Source organism: Chiloscyllium plagiosum, chromosome 19, assembly GCF_004010195.1.
Source record: "Chiloscyllium plagiosum isolate BGI_BamShark_2017 chromosome 19, ASM401019v2, whole genome shotgun sequence".
Taxonomy (NCBI): Eukaryota; Metazoa; Chordata; class Chondrichthyes; order Orectolobiformes; family Hemiscylliidae; genus Chiloscyllium; species Chiloscyllium plagiosum.
Genome location: NC_057728.1, coordinates 67,422,083 through 67,437,270, shown reverse-complemented (window position 1 = coordinate 67,437,270; position 15,188 = coordinate 67,422,083). Strand labels below are relative to the sequence as shown.

Sequence of the window (15,188 nt, the reverse complement as noted above, 5' to 3'; positions counted from 1 at the left end):
GGAGTTCAAGTCCATTGTACCCTGAAGGTGGCTGCACAGCGGATATAGTGATCAAGAAGGCATATGTGCTTACCTTCATCGAGCAGAGTACTGTGTGTAAGACACCGGCACCTCCAAATCAATCTCATTTCAGCAATGCAACAATTTTAACTGCAAGACTAAGTCATGCGTGGAATCAAGGCATCTCCCTTTTCTCCACAACAGGCAAAATCCTCACTCACATAGTCCTGAATCAACTGTTGCCCGTGGTTGAAAAAAAAACACCTCAGAGATACAATGTGGCTTTAGACCTTCCAGATGAATTCCTGACATGACCTTTATTGCCTGGACAATCTACAAGTGTCAACAACACCACAGACTCTTCACTTCACTCACTGACTGAGGTATTTTCTTCAGCAAATTTATGAATTGTGCTCCAAATATTTGCATGTCCAACAAGCTTCTTCAAAATAGTGCAACTGCTTTCTGATGATCTGATTGCCACTGTTTTAAGTGAGTGATCTTGGAACAAAGGAGACAGAAGTATGAGTAAGTCATTCCACTCCCTCATGTCTGTTCCACCATCCAACTGGATCTGTGCTGAACTTCCAGTAAAGCCATTTGCTTGCACTATTCTCATATCCTCTAATATCTGGAACAGATGGCTTCAAACCCTCAACGTAGGTCAAACAAGGCTGCCCTACAGTGCCCATCCCCTTTACAATCTTCCTGAAAATGAGTGTTCATCTGAAAGATCAAATATTGTCTGCTGTTAATGCAATTGGGCTCAAAATCTCTTTAATCTCAGCTGCCTCTGTGCCAAAACTAACTGAACACTATACAATCAGAGTGATGTTCTGCACAGAAACAAACCCATTGGTCCAACTTGTCCATGCTGACCATATATCCCAACCCAATCTTGTCCCACCTACCAGCACCCAGCCCATATGCCTTCAAGCCTATCCCATTGATACACCCACCCAAATGCCTTTTAAATGTTGCAATCGTACGAGCCTCCCCCACTTCCTCTGGCGGTTCATTCCATACACATACCATCAATATATATGTGAGCAGTTACAGATTTCTGCAGTGTCCTTTCCTGCTCTGCAAGCCACTCTCTATGCAGCAAGACCTGAACATCCATGATTGTGCCCTGCGGATGGAACATTCACTTCAGTTACCAGGCAATAACTACTTTTAAGAAAGAGTCTAACCATCAACGTCAACCTGGCCAAGGAAACATTGACTACACTTACAGAAGGCCAAAGAAACAGACACCAAACACCACCAACTTCATCAACAAATAAATCATCGTCAAGCTAGTGGACCCATGCCTTACCACCCACTTCACCTTTAATAACAAAACCCACAGACAAAGCAACAGCACACCCATAGGATCTCCGGAGGGCCAAAGGGCCTGTACTGCGCTGTATTCTTCTATGTTCTAGTGGACCCATGCCTTACCACCCACTTCACCTTTAATAACAAAACCCACAGACAAAGCAACAGCACACCCATAGGATCTCCGATATCAGGGTACTTGGCAGAGGCAATAAAGACTCGAACAAACAGCTCTGCCAACCATCAAACCCAAACTTTGGGTTCGCTACGTGGATGACACCTTTATCATCACTAAACAAAACAAATTAGAGGAAACCTTCAAGACCATCAATAATACCCTTACTGGCATTAAATTCACTAAACAGGGGGGAAACAACAAACTTTCATTCCTAGACGTGACAGTAGAGCGAACAGCTAATGGGGAACTCCAAACCAGTGTCTACAGGAAAATAATACACACAGGCCAAATACTCAACTACAGAAGCAATCATCACAACATCCACAAACGAAGCTGCATCAGAACATTATTTCAAACGAGCCACCACACACTGCAGCACAGAAGAACTACGAAGAGCAGAGGAAAATCACCTAGACAGTGTATTCAAGCAGAACAGGTAACCAATGAACACAGTTCGCCGATTTCTCAGCAACAAACTCAAACAAGTAGACAAGAAACCCTAGCCACTCTCCCCTACATCAAAGACATATCAGAAATGACTGCCAGACTTCTCAAACGTCTTGATATCATGGTAGCCCACAAACCAACTAACACACTAAAACAGCAGCTAATGAACCTGAAAGACTCCATACAAACAACAAGCAAAACTAATGTCATTTACAAAATACCTTGCAAGAACTGTAACAAACAATACATTGGACAAACAGGCAGAAAAGTAGCCACCAGGATAATGAACATCAACTGGCCACAAAAAGGCATGCTCCACTCTCACTAGTATCCTTACATATAGATGAGGAAAGGCACCACTTCGACTGGGACAACACATTCATTCTAGGACAAGCTAAACAGAGACACGCATGGTATTCCAACCAGAACTCTATCAACAAACACACTGACTTGGACCCCATGTACTACCCTCTGAGAAGAACAGGAAATGACACCACCGCGTGAAATGACACCACCGCGTGAAATGACACCACCGCGTGAAATGACACCGCGTGAAATGACACCACCGCGTGAAATGACACCACCGCGCGAAATGACACCACCGCGCGAAATGACATCACCGCGCGAAATGACATCCCACTCCAAGGAAACCAAAACACAGAAATCAAAAGCAGGTCACTGACACCAGTGCTACATCAGAGGCTCACTGATGATGTTACCTAGTATGGTGACAAAACGACTGAAAACAAACCTTCCAGCTCAGCAAGCAAACTTACATCCAGAATCTCACCGTCAATGCTTGACATTCACTAGCATGACCATGACTAAATCCCCATCATGAACATCCCAGGTATCACAGAGTCATAGGGTCATACAGGATGGAAACAAACCGTTCAGTCCAACTAAAGAGAGAAACTAACTAAAGAAGAAATACTTACAGAACACAACAGCGTGGTACGTCGCTCCCGGAGACAGTGATGTCTGCGTGCGCACGCACAGAACACAACCGACGATTTTTTGCACGCATGCGCAGAACATAAACTGCCTTTCTGAGCTTTCATTGTACGTCATCCAGATTATAAAAACTGCTGTACCTGTTGCTCAGGGACAGACGGCATGGCCAAGTCCCATGGTTAGGGTCAGAATCACGCTGCTCCACCCAAAAGCTTTTGATTTAATAAATTTGATTGACATGCTTCTAAATTTGGTTGACTTGCTCCTAAGTTTAATTTTTATTAATTTCGGTACAACAAATTGACATAGTGAGCAGGCTCCTGTTCACAGTCTGGGATAGAGTGGCCACCTCTTAGGAGTCGGAGCAGGATGTCAGACAAAAACAGGTCAAACTACAGAAACTGTTCATCTGGTAAGAGTGAATGAGAGAGTGTCTGTTGTGGGGCCTCTGAGTTGAGTCATACTCAGATGCCAGTGTGACTGTTCCTGCCTGAGATAAAGGCCTACGATACGGGGAAATGATCACTCCCAAAAACAGGCATCGCCGGATCCAATAGGAACACTTCTGGGTGAAACGCGACCGTGGGAAAACACGCAGCAGTCATGGCTGGTGGGTAAACACGATCAACCGACAGAGCATCTGAGAGTATAAACCTATCAATGTTATGGCAGGTCAGGGAGATCAATGAGGACTCCCAGGGTCTCTCATTAACCAGTATTTGATAGATAGACATTCACTCAGACAGATAGAAAGAGTGGGTGGGATCCATCCTAGACCCGAGATCAACAGCGAAATTGGCCCATGGACAAAAAGAAAGTTAAGACCAAGAAGATAGGTATTCTTTTGGTCCATCAATTGGCTGGCCTCATAGGTCGGACTTTGGAATCCACAAAGAAATGGACCAAGGAAAAACAAATGCCGCACAGCAATGAAGTCAGGATTATACGAGCAGCAGATGGACCCAAAGTACCCTGAAGAAAGCAGATATAGACGATCAGCATGGGCCCTTCGGCAGATTTAAGGCCAAAATCCAGCATGCTCTGAGGAAACCACACACAAATTTTAAACTAACGTGGAAGGTGGCTGGGAACCATTAGAGAAGACCACTGTACTATGAGATGGAAACTTGAGACTGTACAGAACAAGATCATGAAGTCAGCATTACCAAGGGGAAGAGTAGGCTGAGAGCAAATGAAGGCAAAGGAACTGGTGGTCTGAAGTGCATATGCTTTAGTGCAAGTAGTATAGTGGGTAAGGCAGACGAACTTAGGGCTTGGATTGGTACCTGGGAGTATGACGTTATTGCGATCACAGAGACTTGGTTGAAGGAAGGGCATGATGATTGGCAACAAAATGTTCCAGGACATAGATGCTTCAGACAAGACAGGGAGGAAGTAAAAGGGGGTCAGGAGTTGACTGCTGGTCAGGGATGATACGACGGCTGTGCTAAAGAAGGACACTATGGAGGGCTTGAGCAGTGAGGCATTATGGGTAGAGCTAAGAAATAAGAAGGGTGCAGTTACATTGTTGGGGCTATACTACAGGTCTCCCAAAGGTGAATGTGAGGTAGAAGAACAAATAGGTAAATAGATTATGGAAAAATGTAGAGGCAACAGGGTGGTAGTGATGGGAGATTTAAATTTCCCAACATTGACTGGGATACACTTACTGTCAGAGGTCTGGTTGGGACAGAATTTGTAAGAAGCATCCAGGAAAGTTTTCTCGAGCAGTACGTCAATAGTCCAACTAGGGAAGAGGACTTGGTTTTGGGGAATGAGCAAGACCAGGTAGTAGAAGTTGCAGTGGGGATTTCAATGGGAATAGTGACCACAACTCTAAGTTTTTGTCTATGAACATTCTAAGATGAGAGTGGTGCTAAGGGAAGAGTACTAAACTGGGCCACGGTCAATTATATCAAAACTAGACAGGAGCTCAGAAATGTGGATTGCACATAGCTATTGCTGTGTGGGAGGCTTTTAAAGATAGCTTGAAGACAGTGCAGAATTTGGAAACAAGGGATAGGAAAGGCAAGATTTGTGAATCGTGGATGACAGGAGAAATCATGTGACTAGCAAAGAGGATAAGGTCCAGGCAGCTAAGGACAGAACAGGCTTTGGAGGAATATTGGGAGAGTAGGACCAACCTTAAAACGAAAAATCAAGCGGGCTAAAAGGGGTCATGAAATAAATTTAGCGAGCAGAATTAAGGAGAATCCAAGGCCTTTTATTCATATATCAGAAGCAAGGGGGTAACTAGAGAAAGGATTGGTCTACGAAAGGATAAGGAAGGAAGGCTGTGTGTCAAACCTGAGAAACTTGGTGAGATTCTCAATGATTACTTTGCATCAGTGTTCACGGAGGAAAGGAACATGATGAATGTTGAGGTGAGAGATAGAAGTTTGTTTAGTCTGGATCACATTAACCTAAGGACGGAGGATGTGTTGTGTAGGCTAAAGGATATTAAGATGGACAAATCCCCAGGACCGGATGAGATCTATCCCAGGTTGCGGACATAAGCGAGGGAGGAAATAGCTGGGGCCGTAACAGATACCGCTGGAGCATTCTTAAACACAGGTAAAGTGCTGGAGGACTGGAGTATTGCTGATGTTGTCCCCCTGTTCAAGAAGGGTAGTAGGGATATTCCAGGTAACTACAGACCAGTAAGCCTGAAGTCAGTGGTGAGAAAGGTGCTGGAGAAGATACTGAGGGATAGTATCTATTTATATTTGGAAGAGAATGGGCTTATCAGTGATATGCAATATGGTTTTGTGAAGGTGAGATCATGCCATACCAACTCAATAGAGATTCTGGATTAGAGTGGTGCTGGAAAAGCACAGCAGTTCAGGCAGCATCCAAGGAGCAGGAAAATCAACGTTTCGGGCAAAAGCCCTTCATCAGGAACACAGGCAGAGTGCCTGAAGGGTGGAGAGATAAATGAGAGGGTGGGGGTGGGGAGAAAGTAGCATAGAGTACAATAGGTGAATGGGGGTGGGGATGAAGGTGATGGGTCAGGGAAGAGGGTGGGGGAAGGTAGCAAAGAGTACAGTGGGTGGATGGGGGTGGAATGGATAGGTGGAAAGGAAAATAGGCAGGTAGAACAGGTCATGGGGACAATGCTGAGCTGGAAGTTTGGGACTAGGGTGAGGTGGGGGAAGGGGAAATGAGGAAACCGGTCAAGTCCACATTGATGTCCTGGGGTTGAAGTGTTCCGAGGCGGAAGATAAGGCGTTCTTCCTCCAGGCGTCGGGTGGTGAGGGAGCGGCGGTGAAGGCGGCCCAGGACCTGCATGTCCTCGGCAGAGTGGGAGGGGGAGTTGAAATGTTGGGCCACAGGGTGGTGTGGTTGATTGGTGTCCCGGAGATGTTCCATGCTCCTTGGATGCTGCCTGAACTGCTGTGCTTTTCCAGCACCACTTGAATCCAGAATCTGGTTTCCAGCATCTGCAGTCATTGTTTTTACCCAACTTAATAGAGATCTTTGAGGATGTGACCAAATTGATAGACGAAGGAACGGCTGTTGATGTCATATACATGGACTTGAGGAAGGCGTTTGATAAGGTTCCCCATGGTAGACTAATGGAGAAAGTGAGGTCACATGGTGTGCAGGGTGTTCTACCGAATTGGATAAAGAACTGGTTGAGCAACATGAGACAGAGAGTAGTAGGTGAAGGGAGTTTCTCAAAATGGAGAAAGGTGACCAGTGGTGTTCCATCGGGGTTAGTGTTGGGTCCACTGTTGCTTGTGATATACATAAATGATCTGGAAGAGGGCATTGGTGGTCTGATCAGTAAGTTTGCAGATGACATGAAGATTGGTGAAATAGTAGAAATTTTAGGGGACTGTCAAAGAATACAGGAGAATATAGATAGACTGGAGAGTTGGGCGGAGAAATGGCAGATGGAGTTCAATCCAGGCAAATGTGAGGTGATGCATTTTGGCAAGTCTAATTCTAGAGCGAAGTGTACTGTAAACGGAAGAGCCTTGGGAAAAGTTAATGAGCAGAGAGATCTGGGATTTCAGGTCTATTATAGCCAGAAGGTGGCTGCACAGGTGGATAGAGTGATCAAAAATAAAAGAGCTGGCAGGTCATGTTAAAATTGTACAAGACTTTTGTTCGGCCGCATTTAGAATACTGTGTACAGTTCTGGTCGCCACATTACCAAAAGGATGTGGACACTTTGGAGAGGGTGCAGAGAAGGTTACGAGGATGTTGCCTTGAATGGAAGGTGCTAGCTATGAAGAGAGGTTTAAAAAGTTAGGACTGTTTTCATTAGAAAAAAAAGAGATTGAGGGGGGAACCTGTTTGAGGTCTACAAAATCATGACAGGTATAGACAGGGTGGATAGAGATAAGCTTTTTCCCAGGGTGAGTGATTCAATAATGAGAGGTCACCTGTTCTAAGTGAGAGGAGAAAGGATTCAGGGGGATACACGCAGAAAGTAATTTACACAGAGGGTGTTAGGTGTCTGGAATGCATTGCCAGCAAAGGTAGTAGAGGTAGGCATGGTAGATTCATTTAAGGTGCATCTGGACAGATGCATTAGTAGATGGGGAGCAGAGGGATACAGAAGGATACAGATCCTCAGGAATTGGGCGATAGGTTTTGACAGTGGATTTGGATTGGCACAGGCTTGCAGGGCTGAAGGGCCTGTTCCTGGGCCGTAAATTTTCTTTGTTCTTTGTTCAATTCGGCAAAAGTTACAAACACGAAACAACTGAAGGGAGGGGGAAATGCTTCCAAATATGGGGAATGACTTTTTAGGCTCTACCAAGATTGCTTAGGGATACCCCAAACAGACTGGGCATTCATTCAGGCTTTCAAGGACAGGCTGTCTCCCGTGCACCAGGCAGTTCTAAAAATGGGGGCTGTCGTTCTCCAAGACTGTGACGCCCTGATAGAATGGGCAACAGCAATTAAGGAAGACAGAGGAGGAAACCCCCACCCCACCCCACCCCACCCAACCCAACCCCGTGCACGTAAAGCAGGAAAACTGAGGCGCCATCACAAAAATGAAATCCAGACCCACTGTCACAGTTGTGACAAGACAGGTCACTTTGTCAGGGATTGTAGAGGGAGGAAACAAAACAACAGGAAGCCCACATGTGTTTGTCAGTATGTGGCAAAAGAGGCCTCTCTGAAGACACTTGTTGAGAAAACATGGCAACCAACATTGAGAATACATCGGACTGATGTCCGGCAGCGCCCATGGGCATGGATGATAAGGAGGGATGGATTTACATGTCTGCACTGATAGGGGGCAGAGTGTGAGATGCTAGTGGAAATGGGAGCCTCCATATCTATTACTGACCTAGCCCTGCCCACAACTAACAAAATAATTTATGTGAAAAGGACTAATGGATGATGAACCCCTGCGTACTTGAGTGAGACCACTCTCGTAGAAATCAATAACCTGAACATACCGATGCGATTTTATGTATGCAAAAATAATGAAGGGAAATTATGGGGGATGATTTAATGAAGGAGTACAAGTCCTTATAGACTATGGGAAGGGTGAATTAATCTGGCCCCTTCCCAATGGGAGAAAGGAAAGAATGTGGACTTATGCGAGCCACTTCAGCACTGTCCAAGTTGCCTCCTCTATGGGATGAGATTGGCAGCTCGAGGATAATGGTTTTGGGGTCATTTGCGCCTCCGTCCCAGGGGTATAGGCGGAGACTAAATTAGATACTGGCTTGATTAAAATTGACCCTGTCGTCATGGAGGGTCTGAAACACAAGCCGCACTGCCAAGACCCCATAAAACCCAAAGCCAGAAGGGCAGTTGTGGAAACTGTGAAAGGATTAGTAGAGAGGGGAATTCTCCAAGACACTATGAGTACTACTAATTCCCCCACGTGGCCCATCAGCAAACCTGATGGAAGTTACCATCTCACAATCAATTATACTTTTCGAAAGTTTTGAAGCTCAGGTTGAGGTTCTGAATGTAGGTTTGCTCACTGAGCTGGAAGGTTCATTTTCAGATGTTTTGTCACTATACTAGGTAACACCTTTAGTGAGCCTCTGGATGAAGTACTGCTGGTGTTTCCTGCTTTCCATTTCTATGTTTGGGTTTCCTTGGGTTGGTGATGTCATTTCCTGTGGTGGCATCATTTCCTGTGGTGATGTCATTTCATGTTCTTTTTCTCAGGAGGTGGTAAATGGGGTAAATTATCAGACAGATAGGAGCACCAACATTAAGCAAGAGAAAGGAAGGAAACACGCTCAATACACAAGAAAGGAAAGCACTAGAAAGACTAAAGATAAAAATATTGCCGTCCAACTTGCAAAGGACGCTTGATAGTCATTTTAAATCAAAGAGACTACATAGAAAAAGCGAACGCACTACTTGTAGATACCAACACTTACCAACAAGTGGCAGTCGACCCAACCCCACAAATAGGGTATTACTCTACTGCTGATGACCCCATAGTGAACGGCTTGCCCAGACGTACAGCTGCTTTAGACTGTGCCATGTAGGCAGTGAAGGTCAGTGAGCCTATTGGGATGACAGGGAATATAGTCTTGCACACCAAACAAACCCTCGTAGAAATGTTAAATACGGGAAAATTGCACACTGTTCCTAACATGAGAAGAGCAAAATGGGAGGCTGTTCTTTTGCCACCACCCAAATCCATTACCATTGTCCGAGATACCCAGGAAAAGCCAGCGGAAAGGATGTTAGGTGATGGTGAACCACGTGTGTGGGGATGTGGACGATGAAGTAGAGGAAAGTGAGATAAAGGATGTACCAATGGAGGCACCAAATGAGATCCTGTTTGTGGATAACTTGCGGAGATTCACAGATGGTCTACCACGAACAGGATGGGCAGTAGTGAATGCGGAATAATGAATTGTCTGAGCAGGGAGAAAAGAAGGATGTCTTTCTGCCCAGGTGGCTGAGTTAGTGGCCCTCACCTAGGCATTCACGGAGGTAACAGAGAAGAGGGTGAACGTTTACACTGATAGTAGATATGTTTTTGGGATTGTCCACGATTACATGACTGTTTGGGGAAGACGGGAGTTTTGTCACCACGGGGGTACCCCTGTCAAGCATGGCAGATAATCAAGATCTTACTGGACATCAGCGAGCTCCCATCAAAGGCTGCAGTGTTGAAGGACAAGGCTCACCAGAGGGAACCAGATGAACAGAATCCCGAGTGTCATATTTTTAAGAGGAACCAGGCTGCTGACAAAGCTGCTTAATCAGCTCTAGAAACATCAGACATCCATCCTTTGTCTGCCACATTTGCTAAAGACGGCCCCACCATAAATATTACCCAACTGCACGCTGATACCAGAGGGTGAATACGCCAGGTAGAAGGTGCAGGGGGCCACACCAGACGAGAGCCAAATCACAGCCCGACTCAAAAACCTTCAGAAATCTGGAGAAATAAATAAGACTGACTTCCAAAAAATGAAATCAGACACATCCAACACACCACACTTCTGCGGATTACCCAAAATTCACAAACCAGGAGCCCCTCTCTGACCCATAGTCTTGCTACCTGGCACCAACTTACAGATTGGTCAAGGAGCTACACCAAAGACTAAAACACTTAGTAGAAGACTCACGCCATGCCATCCACTCCACCCAAGGTTTCCTGAAGACCAAAGACACCAAGATCGAAGAGGATGAAATAATGGTATCCTTTGATGTAACAGCCCTGTTCACATCAACCTAGCCAATGAAACACTGACTATACTATTAGAAGACCCAAAGGCACATACACCAAACACCAGCAACTTCAACAGCAAGGACAGTATCGCCAAGCTGGTGGACCTATGCCTTACCACCCACTTCACCTTCAACTACAAAACCTCCAAACAAACCAACAGAACACCCATGGGATCTCCTATATCAGGGCTCTTAGCAGAGGCTGTAATGCAGAGACTCGAACAAACGGCTCTGCCAATCATCAAACCAAACTTTGGGTCCGCTATGTGGATTATACCTTTGTCACCACTAAACAAAACAAATTAGAGGAAATCTTCAAGACCATCAATAATACCCTTACTGACATAAAGTTCACTAAAGAGGAGGAAAACAACAAACTGCCATTCCTGGATGTCACAGTAGAGCAAACAGCCAATGGGGAACTTCAAATCAGCGTCAACAGGAAAACGCCACAAATGGACCAAATATTGAACTACAGAAGCAATCATCCCAACATCCACAAACAAAGCTGCATCAGAACATTATTTCAATGAACCACGCACATGCAGAGCAGAGGAAAATCACCTATACCATGTATTCAAAAAGAATGGGTACTCAATGAACACAGTTCACCCATTTCTCAGCGACAAATCCAAACAGGCAGACAAAACGTGTCCAGAAACCCTAGCCACTCTCCCCTACATCAAAGACATTTCAGAAATGACTGCCAGACATCTTGATATCATAAGACCATAAGACATAGGAGTGGAAGTAAGGCCATTCGGCCCATCGAGTCCACTCTGCCATTCAATCATGGCTGATGCGCATTTCAGCTCCACTTACCAGCGTTCTCCCCGTAGCCCTTAATTCCTCTAGACAACAAGAATCTATCAATCTCGGCCTTGAAGACATTTAGCGTCCCGGCTTCTACTGCACTCCGTGGCAATGAATTCCACAGGCCCACCACTCTCTGGCTGAAGAAATGCCTCCACATTTCTGTTCTGAAATGACCCCCTCTAATTCTAAGGCTGTGTCCACGGGTCCTAGTCTCCTCGTTCAACTGAAACAATTTCCTAGCATCCACCTTTGCCAAGCCATGTATTATTTTGTACGTCTCTATTAAGTCTCCCCTTAATCTTCTAAACTCCAACGAATATTTAGAGAATCTTCGACTAGCACTCCCAGATCTCTTTGTGCTTTGGCTTTATTAATTTTCTCACCATTTAGAAAGTAGTCTATGCTTTTATTCTTTTTGCCAAAGTGCAAGACCTCGCACTTGCTCACGTTAAATTCCATCAGCCATTTGGTAGCCCACAAACCAACTAACACACTAAAATGGCAGCTAATGAACTTGAAAAGCTCCACACAAACAACAAGCAAACTAATGTCATTTACAAAATACCTTGCAAGAACTGTAACAAACAATACATTGGACAAACAGGCAGAAAACTAGCCACCAGCATACATGAACATCAACTGGCCACAAAAAGACATGATCCACTCTCAGTAGTATCCTTAGAGAGATGAGGAAAGGCACCACTTCGACTGGGACAACACATTTATCCTAGGACAAGCCAAACAGAGACACGCATGAGAATTCCTTGAAGCATGGTATTCCAACCAGAACTTTATCAACAAACACATCGACTTGGACCCCATTTACCACTCCCTGAGAAAAAGAACAGGAAATGACATCACCATAAGAAATGGCACCACCACAGGAAATGACATCACCAACCCAAGGAAACCCAAACATAAAAACAGAAAGCAGGAAACACAAGCAGTGCTTCGTCTGGAGGGTCACTGAAGATGTTACCTAGTATGGTGACTAAACATCTGAAAATGAACCTTCCAGCTCAGTGAGCAAACCTCCATCCAGTTAATTTTTAGAGTTAGAAAATAAATTAACGTTATCTTCTTTACAAAGTTGGCACTGCTGCCTCACAGCGCTAGGGGCCCAGGTTCATTTCCAGCCTCGGGCATCTACCTGTGGGGCGTTTGCACATTTTCCCAGTATCTGCGTGGATTTCCTCCAGGCACTCTGGCTTCCTCACACAATCCAGAGATATGCAGGTTAAGTGAATTGGCCATGCTAAATTACCCATAGTGTTCAGGAATGTTTAGGTTAGGTGCACTAGTCAGGGGTAAATGTAGGGGAATGGATCTGGGTGGGTTGCTATTTGGAGGGTCAGTGTGGACTAGTTGGGCTGAATGGCCTGTTTCCACACTGCAGGGATTCCATATAAAAAAAAATTCGACAGTAGAATTTGGGAGATCTCTATCACTCATTTTTGAACAGATTTCAAGGTGACGTGAGCTTTCTTAGGTGTTTGGCTTAATTAACAGAGGAGTTCACCTCTGTGTGGTCACATGTGTCCACATAAATCGTTTTGGTTATGTCCTCAAAAAAAATTCAATCAGGTTTTACCACCAGAGGTCAGGTGCTAAGAATTTTGTGCTGATTAATTCACATCTTGATCCCCAATGTTTGCCCACCATCCACAAGGCACATATCAGGAGTATAACGGAGTACAGCTCCAACAATACTGAAGAAGCTTGACACAATCCAGTACTAAGGAGCCATTTGATTGCCACCACATCTACCACTAATATTTATTTCCTTCACCACAGTAGCAGCAGTGATAAAATCTACAAGTTGTACTGTAGGAATTCAAAGCTCCTTTGGCAGCCGATGACCTTGGCAAGCTAGAAGGACAAGGTCTGCAGATACATTGGAATATCATTACCTGCAAGATCCTCTCCAGTCACACGCCATTCTGACTTAGAAGATTACCACTATTCTTCTACTGTTTCTGGGTCAAAATCTTGGAGCTTACTCCCTAGCATCATTGTGAGCGCCCCAAGGCGCCCCTTAAAACCTTAAGTGCCCCTTAAGTGGATCAAGAAGGCAACTCCCAATTATCTTCTCCAGGGCAAAGGAATCTGCCATTCTTAGCTCATCTAGCCAACATCTGACTGCAAATTCACAGCAACGTGATTGACTCTTAATTATGGATGGGCAATAAATGCTGGCCGAGCCCACATGCCCACATACCATGAATGAATTTTTAAAATTTCCAATTCTGGATACACAAAACTGAACCTTTCCTTTAATGTTGCCAAGACAGTATCAATCCACTCATGGTCAGCCAAATATTCCACCTCCCATATATATTGATGGAGTCACTCTAGGTTATGGTGAAGACTTCCTCTATCTTGGTTACTACCTGTCACACTGCTTCATTCAGTCTGCACACATCTCTTTTCACTTGAGCATTTTGACCATTTTGAGAACAGGATGAAGCTCAATTGTGAAGTCCCAACCCAAGATCGTAGTCTGCCAAAACTCACCATCTAGGCTCACACATGATGAATGGCCACTTGGGCGAACAACTGTAGAATGCCCAGCATCCATGGAACTGTCTCCTAATATGTGTTGGGTGCCTTCAGGATAGAAGGGGATAAAATTGGAAGTAGTGAGAAAAGATAATTTGGTCATTTACATTCATTTCTATCTTTTCCAGTAAAGAGATTTTATTTAGTCAAAATTGTAACATGCATTAAGACATCACTACTCCAGTTATAAATGTAAATGTCCATTATATTTGAAATGCTCTTCATTAAATGTCCAATTATCATTTCCATATATTAACATGTAACTCGATAGTTATTCAAAACTGCAACACTGCAAAGTCCCATTCTTCACTTCACTTTATTGTCATTTTTTTCAAAGTTGTGAGTCGGCACAGAATTTTTTTTTCAAGTGTTCATTAGCAAGTCCTCTTCAAATCTGTTACCATTATAACATCATGTTCAAGCCCAACCCTAGAGTCAAGAATGGGACATTCAAGTTGACACTCGTGCAATCCTGAGGAATGCTGCACTGTTGGAGGTGACAACTCTTGACTGACACATAGGCTCTGTCTCCCCTCAGATAAAGGTGAACAAAGTCTGCACAATTTCCAAAGGTTCAAGATTTCTCCTCAGTGCTTTGGCTAAGTTTTATCCATCAACCAAAATTACAAAACGAATTTTGTGATTATCACAATGCTGTGTGGCAACTTGCCACAAGCACACTACTATATCTTTTGATTCTAGCAATAACTATAATTAGTATTTCACTGGCTAGAGGTTTGAAACAAAGATATAATGTGCTGGAGAAACCCTGCAGGTGTGGCTGCATCTGTAGAGAAAGCCAATAAACATTGAGTCCAATGACCCTTGTGTTTATTTCAAAGATTCAATGCCACACATATTCATCTTGAAAAATGTGTTGCTGGAAAATCACAGCAGGTCAGGCAGCATCCAAGGAGGAGAATTGACGTTTCGGGCATGAGCCCTTCTTCAGGAATGAGGAAGATGTGCCAAGCAAGCGAAGATAAAAGGTAGGGAGGAGGGACTTGGGGGAGGGGCGTTGGGAATACGATAGGTGGAAGGAGGTTAAGGTGAGGGTGATAGGCAGGAGAGGGGGTGGGGGCGGAGAGGTCGGAAAGATGATTGCAGGTCAAGAAGGCGGTGCTGAGTCTGAAGGTTGGGACTGATATAAGGTGGGGGGAGGGGGAATGAGGGAGCTGGAGGAATCTGAGTTCATCCCTTATGGTTGGAGGGTTCCTAGGTGGAAGATGAGGCGCTCTTC

The 15,188-nt window shown here is 44.6% G+C and overlaps 1 protein-coding gene across 6 annotated transcripts in view; it reads right to left on the bottom strand.

The window, feature by feature from the left end:
* osbpl8 (oxysterol binding protein-like 8) overlaps window positions 1–15,188 on the bottom strand; it is a 416,034-nt gene that overhangs the window by 364,192 nt on the left and 36,654 nt on the right. For 4 of the 6 annotated variants that reach the window (XM_043708791.1, XM_043708786.1, XM_043708784.1 and 1 more), the window contains exon 2: window positions 13,904–13,996. The exons of the other annotated variants lie outside the window; for them this stretch is intronic. In XM_043708791.1, coding sequence (XP_043564726.1) covers window positions 13,904–13,967 — 64 coding nt within the window. In that variant the 5' untranslated portion in view covers window positions 13,968–13,996. The remainder of the gene's footprint in view (window positions 1–13,903; window positions 13,997–15,188) is intronic. 6 annotated transcript variants of the gene reach the window in all.